Source organism: Rhodamnia argentea, chromosome 5 (genome assembly GCF_020921035.1).
Source record: "Rhodamnia argentea isolate NSW1041297 chromosome 5, ASM2092103v1, whole genome shotgun sequence".
NCBI lineage: Eukaryota > Viridiplantae > Streptophyta > Magnoliopsida > Myrtales > Myrtaceae > Rhodamnia > Rhodamnia argentea.
This window is the reverse complement of record NC_063154.1, coordinates 18,592,581-18,599,815: the sequence shown is the minus strand read 5'-3', so window position 1 is coordinate 18,599,815 and position 7,235 is coordinate 18,592,581. Positions and strand designations below refer to the sequence as shown.

Here is a 7,235-nt window from a genome sequence, read left to right as displayed (position 1 = left end):
AGCACAAGATTGGCAAAAGACATAACTGAGGTACCAAAAAAAAGTTGGTAGGGTATAAGCACTTTGCAAAATAAATTGAGCAGCGAAGGAAAGATGTAGAGTTTGTTCATCAGCTTCACCAGGCAAAGTCCAGTTTCCCCCTGGTAAGACGTCAAAACAACCACACATGGAAAAATGTGAAGGGTGCGAAGCACAAGTCCGATCCCATTGGCTACTGATATGCAAAAATGAGACGGGCCCTGGCATTCCCTTATCCCAGGTTAAAGAGAACCATACAAAGTAATGGATATTTGCCAGGCTAATAAATTTTCATAACAAAGGGACTCGGGACTGTGGATATGGTTGCTGCATCAGTGGTCAAAGTTGGAATTGAGATAAGAGCCTTTTGTGCTACACAGTATGCCAAGAGGCAAATGAATTACAGCCACTGCCAAAATCAAATGGACATGCCCCACCCACAAACTAAGGATTAACGATGTTTCCTCAAGGAAATAGCTCTGGGCAAGTCATGAACATGCAGCCCCTGATCTTACCCTTTAGATTCTCAGAGAACAGTTACATTAAAATAATCAAGCTCTGCCCGAGAGAATGTTTGAGGAGCATGAGGAAGCGTGCCACTTGCTGGTTGCCAAGCTGTTCACGAGATGGGATGTACAATCTTCTAATCAACGTTACAGGCCCGGTTTGTTAGAGCAAGAGTAATGCTGCAGATTGAGGGTATCCAAATAGAGAGAATTTTGGCAACCTCATTAAAATGTCAATACTCGTTCAGAGTCAGATAACTGAGCGCGCACAGAAGCTCGTTAGGGATGAATCTGCAGAAGGGGAGTGTATATGATCTCCAAAGTACTCATCTCTCAGAAACTAAGACAAACAGAACATAAGAAAGATTGAAATCCCTGGCTGATAATTTGGTGCCGTCAAAACAGATTAAGAGGGTTCCACGAAGATCCACTAGCAACATTTAAAATCAGGTTTTGGTGCCGCCAAAACTGATTAAGAGGGTCCCATGAAGATCCACTAGAAACATTTAAAATCAGGTTTAGAAGTACGCATTTGTACAATCCAATCATCCTCCACGCATATGAGCACCTAGCTCACCAAACTGATCATCAGCTTCTACTGTATCTTCTGATAAGCGAACTGCATCCAGTTTTTGCTTCAACACTTCTATGGCATTGAGTACCAACTGTGTAGCTTTAATTGCTCCAGTGGATTCGACGGTGAAAACAAAACTGTCCTCCTTTGCATATATCTCGACAAGTCCTGGCTTCCCCATGGCTTCAGCCTTTTTTATTACTTCGTCATCATAAGTGTAAGCCTCAGGATCAACCACTACCACCTAAAAGAGAATAGAAAATAATAAATAGAGGGCCTAAGCTCAGCCATCCATGCATATTTGCTCAAAGGAACAAATTAAAAGCACAGCGTCAAGCAGAAAGTCCATAATCATCGTTAGTTTAGAATAACATTATTTTGACATAAAATGAAACTCCATCTTTATATTAAACAAACAAATTAGACAAGATGCAACATCAAGAGAAGCAAATATGGCATCCAATTCAACATGCCAAGAATGACACAGTACCAACCATGCCTTGATTCAGGCCAAAGTAAAATTTATTCCTTTATGTAGAGAATCTGCTATTCCCGCAATCTAACAAATCTAGGAACCGTTCCTGGTTAGTGTCAATTCCTACGGTGAGTTGAGTATTCTCTCTCCTAAGAAGAAAGGTTCAGCACACTCGTGTGATACAATTCTAATCATCATTATACAATATTTGTAAAACAAGCGTCTCCTCCAGAACTATCCCAACGAATATATATTACGGGCACAGGATGATCAAGAAAAAAGAAAAGGAAAATCTCTAACTTTGTCAAACATCATTCTCATTTTTATAATGTTCTATCAGCTAAGCATATGAGAGCCATATCAGACTAAATTAATGGGTCAGATAACTCTTTCAGACTATTAGCTGAATAAATGGCCAACCGGACTATGATTAGAAAAGAACTCCAAAAAATGAAAGGGTTTAGAAGCCACCCAATTTGGCAATTAAGTATGTTTGTCCAAGAGAAAATACAAAAGACTAGTCCGATTACTTGATTGCCACAATGAAAACGTGTGGTGTGAAGAAATATTGACATAGAAATAAAAGTTTTAGTAGTGATTGAGCCTGTTCTTAGCAACGCATGAAAACAAAAGCCTTCTTGCAGGCATTTCTGATGTGCATTTAACCAAATCTACTAATAGCACAGTATTTGACAATATCATGGGAGCTAACACCATAAAGCATATGCCCAGTTAAAGCCAGTGATTATTTCTAAAATAGCAATAAGCATGCTATTTATTTTTGAATGATTTCTCTTATTTCTCATCCTCTTAATTTCGGTAAAAAGTAAGTTTCTGTTTTGTAGGGGTAATTCAAACTATAGCTAGTATTGCATCGAGATATAATGTAAGTTTGCCATAAAGAATCACCAAAGCAAACAATAACAATGCCAGCAATTAAAGAACTATTTTCTTGGAAATAACCAATGACCCGACAAGGAAAATGAGAAAAGCATTAAACAATTTGATATGAGATGATAGAAAGCAAATAAAGATGGAACAAAACTATTTGAAAGGTTTCTTTTGCTAACTAATTATCAGGAACGATAACATGGAAGGTTGAAAACACAAAAAAGATACTAATACTTTCATTAAGAGCAGAGCAAAAGAATTTCGAGGTATATCACTGCCTTTGGATTCAAACTCAGTGCAGAATTAATCTCCATCAACTCTCCCACATATCGAGCCACCTATGCAATTTCTATCCATTGAATACATTCTACACCAGATAAAGTATAGATGGGAGTGACGCCTTGGGATTGAGCACCACTTACTCAAGTGGAGAATTTTACTTTCACCCGCTTAACTAGTTAAGACATGATCAATGTACCCATGTGCTGTACTTAGAAATGGTAATTCCAACATATATGAGACACAGTTCCTCTAAAAAGTTACCATCTCCAAATTACGCACTCATTTTCCAATCACAAAGCATGGCTAAGTGACTTTACTCACCAATAATTATCCTGAGCGAATAAGATAAAGAGCCCACATCCTTTCTTACCCACACACTTCCTTCCCAATTTTTTCTCATTTTAATATCTTCAGGGTAAACTACCAGCGACATCGCTTCAATTCTCCATTCCCATTGTTTCACCCATTTATCTCCATTAAAAACCAACGTGCTAAGATGAGACTCATAGAATCCTTACCAACTTTGACTGCTACATGAGAGAGAGAGAGAGAATGTTTATGTCGTTATATGGAAGCAACGATTTCACAATGATCTTATTTTTATAACTTTTGCTAAATTAGACTCTTCTCAATATGTTGTCATCTACATCTATATCTTGCATCTAATGATCTCATTCTTTACATTTATCCGGATATATATTATCAAACAGTTTTGCCAGCGCCGAATAATGAGACTAAATCATCACTTTTCTAATGGGTTTACTCTTATCAAAAGCAAAATGAATGGCTAATGTATAACATGGCTATCAGTTTTCACAGCGCCAACCACTCCTACCAAAAGAATGTTTGCACAAGCAGGCTCGCTGCTGCAAGCATATCTTGCATTTTGAGTGTTTCATTATCCTTCAGTGACAGAATACCAGTCACTGTCTCAGCTACGCTACAGGAAGCTAAATGGAAGTCGGCAAAGGCAGGGACTCACCTCCAGACGCCTACTAATTAAATTGAACTCACTAAGAAGTTCGACTCATTCATTTTCTTTCCCTATCATTCCCATTATAAGTTACCCTTTTAACGGTTACAACATTTGTAATTGCATTCAGTTTTCCTTATATAAGTCTGTAAGATTGCAGTCACTCTTCTTTCAGGGTACCTTCGTCTGTTGTTCACTACTACAACATTTGCACTAGCATCATATTGTTGCTCCTCGCCTGCACACACTATTATGGCCAATTCAGGTACACACAGCTTCACATGTATATGCCTTATATGTCCTTGCTAAGTAATCTTGTTGCTAAGTAATCTTATTACAAGAAGAACACAGATATTGCTCAGATTTTGCTTTCCACATAAGTGTCCGTGGATTCTTGAAATCAAAAGGGTAGCTGAATATTCTTATTTTCGCATATTGAGAAAATAAAATAGACAAGATGATCTTAAAATTCACATTGAAACCCTACCTCTTTCACAGTTTCACATGTATTGACTCAACTGTGAAGATTATAGTCAAGTGTTATAGTTTTAATCCAAGAGTTACATGTTGACAGACATTTCGAGTAGCTGTTAAGGCGTCAGAATTTGCAATTTTTTTTTCCTTCTAACACAGAATCAAACTGATAAAATCCAATCAGAATGTTATCACTGAGATTCAAGTACAATATTTCTATAATGGAGTTGAAGTAAAACTTATTTGCAAAGAAAGAATACAAGCCATCACATCAAGTTTCTCCCCCTTCATCTCATTTCAGAGCAATCCATTGGAATATCAGATTCTACCATTCTGGCAAATATGTTGCATCATTTCTTTTAGTCAGACAAATTTTCTATTTTACCTTTACTTAATTGGATTCTATGTATATGATAAATCGACTTACCACATACATTGGAAATTCACGCATCACGCAGGCCACACACATATTCAATGATTAAAGGAAAACCAACCTGCTCAGTATTTGGATCGATGTCAAACACTTTGGTAGGACTGCTGTCCACCCAACTTTGTTTTTCCTCGAGGGACAAGGTCTCCACTAAATCTTCATTGATGTGAATTTCAGGTTCATACATGAATGTCACTGTGGCTGCGGGTGACCACTTTGCATGATCTTTGCCAATTCCTTTTCTTGCTATTGCTCGCAGCCTTAGCTCTTGCCCTCGGCGAAGCTTCACAATAGTAATTCCCCTGTGCAAATGAAAGAACACATAGGAAAATACAGTGAGAAAAGCAACTATTGCACCATTATCTCAATGCATCCCAAACAGTAATGACAATTATGCTGACTGTTCATTCCTATCCATATCCAGGAATCCACCATCACAATGATATCGATAAATGTCGGTCACATTCTCTAGTATCCCCTTTAATCCAAGAAGAAATCTCGAGGTGGTTTTAATGTATACTCCCGTGTAGAGACAAGTATTGCTGCATATAAGTGTCTAGAAACCAACAATAAGCCCTTCATCTAAACTTCTCTCACCATTAATCTTACCACTAACCACAAAAAAATAAAAATAAACACGCGCGCTCGTGCAATAACACGTACTTACTGGCACATCTCCACAAAACTGAGGACACTGTGTCAGCAGTTCAACAAAACTCAAGGAACCAAAAGCCCTCTTTTTTTTTTTTTTTTTTTGCACAAAACCTCTAAAGAAGCGGCAGGTTAAGCTCTGCAAATCAATCTTATGCAATTTCCAAATGTGCAACCCATTTCTATAGAGCTTCCAAATTACATCCGTGAGAATGCCATGTAATATTTAGCCAAAATCAGGGTAAAATGTTAAACCATGAAAGCGTGTGAATATCATATTCTCCCAAAAACTACAGAAAGATGACATTTCCGAGCAGAAGCGCAAAAACTAAAACGAAAAGAAATAAAAAAACCCCTGAAGCATTTACCTAGGCGAGAGAAAAATGACATAGTAGTAGCACCAAGCAAAGCATAAACGAGCCTATAACATACTTATGCTCGGAGGAATCGTCGCCGAGGGCGTCGGAGAAGTCGACGGGGACGACGGTGTGGTCGGAGCTGATGAGGTCCTTGCTGGTGACGTCGAGGGTCTGGTCCGTCATGCACTTGGCGCGGAGGTGGAACTCGACGGAGCAGAACTCGCACTGGCCGTCGCCGTCGCAGGCGTCGCAGTCTCGGGAGAAGCGCATGGACATGGCGCGCTCGGAGGTGAGGGGGATGAGGCCGAGGCGGTGGGCTATGAACTCGTCGTTGAGGACGGAGGAGTTGACCTCGATCTCGACGAGGTCGATGGCGATGGTGGGGACCTCGGCGATCATGACGCGGCGGAGGGCGTTGGCGACGCTGGCGTCGGTGTCGCGGAGCTCGAACTTGAGGTAATCGTCCTTCACTTCCCGGATCTTCACCTTCGGGGACCGCTGGTACGACGCGCCTTCCATTGTCGAGGGAGGAGAGCTCGAGCTTGCACCGAGAAATCGCAGAGAGAGCGTTTTTCTTCTTCAGGGTTTTAGATGAGAGAGCGAGAGAGAGAGAAGGTGCGTGCGTCGTCGTATCATCCCTGTTTGTAAAACGCTGCGTCGTTTCGGCATTAGCAAATACGGCAAGTCGCTCCTTTTGTGCTAAATTAAAGGCCCAAATTATCTAGACGCATTTTAATCTCCAAATTAAATAGTTCTTCCACGACCTTATGTACAGTGTAATGAGTCAGTCATGGTCTTCTCTTTGTTTTTTGTTTTACTACTACAAAAAAAAAAAAAAACTCCCAAATCAATACACTCGTAGCTGAAAATCTCAAACCTGCAAGATACCGCAGTCCATTTATCCTCGAACTAATTTTTGTACCACAAAAATTTCCAAGTTGATGCAATGTGACAAATCTACCAAAATCTTATTATGAAATTAGGGGTTTTAGCAAATTTTTGAAATATAAGAGCTCTTAGGGTAAAATTTGATTTCCCAATTGTAGTTAAATATTTTCTCATACGTGACTTCCCAAAATGCTGTCGTTTAGGAGACCCTTTTATGGTAAATTTCCACGTCGAATCTAATTTAACATGTTGACCATTTGAGTTATTCGCCACATGCATAAATTGTCATAAATATGCTAGTTTGATATTTTTTACAATACAAAAATTAATTTTTCATAATTGTGATACGAACGTATCGGTTTAAAGTTTTTTTTGTGATATTAGGCTCGTTTTTTTTTTCTTTTTATCCATGTCTTGGTACATAAATTCCATTAAATTAACATAGCTTTAGCAATCACTATTTACCTAACTTTGTTTAGCATAAAAAATGCAATAAACATTTGTCAAAAATATTAAGTGACAAATGCACTTGAAGTACTAAAACTTATCATGTAAGTAAACTTACAAAAAGTGTAATTAAGTTATAAAAATTGCCAAATTGGTACAATTAAATCATTTTCATTAATTACATTCAATTTGGCTAACGGAAAGTACTGACGTTGCGTTTTTCTAATTATTTTCTTTCTCCCATGTGGCAATGATGTGGATAAAACA

General features: G+C 38.7%; 1 protein-coding gene across 3 annotated transcripts; it reads right to left on the bottom strand.

Moving 5' to 3' along the window:
• Positions 1–718: 718 nt before the first annotated feature.
• Positions 719–6,231, bottom strand: LOC115750629 (DNA-directed RNA polymerases II, IV and V subunit 3-like). 3 transcript variants are annotated; one of them, XM_048279240.1, is made up of 4 exons: positions 5,707–6,231; positions 4,688–4,925; positions 988–1,342; positions 719–903 (listed from the first exon to the last, which is right to left on the bottom strand). In XM_048279240.1, exons 1-3 carry the CDS (start codon positions 6,150–6,152, stop codon positions 1,070–1,072), a joined length of 957 nt encoding a protein of 318 aa, XP_048135197.1. In that variant the 5' UTR covers positions 6,153–6,231; the 3' UTR covers positions 719–903; positions 988–1,069. The 3 variants fall into 3 exon arrangements, with proteins under 3 accessions (XP_048135197.1, XP_048135195.1, XP_048135196.1); XM_048279238.1 differs by having other exon boundaries at positions 719–938; positions 995–1,342; XM_048279239.1 differs by having other exon boundaries at positions 719–940; positions 1,007–1,342.
• Between the last annotated feature and the right edge of the window lie 1,004 nt (positions 6,232–7,235).

Excerpts from the sequence above, each read along its gene's own strand:
- LOC115750629 (XM_048279240.1), bottom strand. The coding sequence starts at position 6,152 with ATGGAAGGCGCGTCGTACCAGCGGTCCCCGAAGGTGAAGATCCGGGAA. Across the intron at positions 4,926-5,706 it reads GACGATTCCTCCGAGCATAA|GGGAATTACTATTGTGAAGC; the intron begins GTATGTTATAGG and ends TCATTTGCACAG. Across the intron at positions 1,343-4,687 it reads TCGATCCAAATACTGAGCAG|GTGGTAGTGGTTGATCCTGA; the intron begins GTTGGTTTTCCT and ends ATTCTCTTTTAG.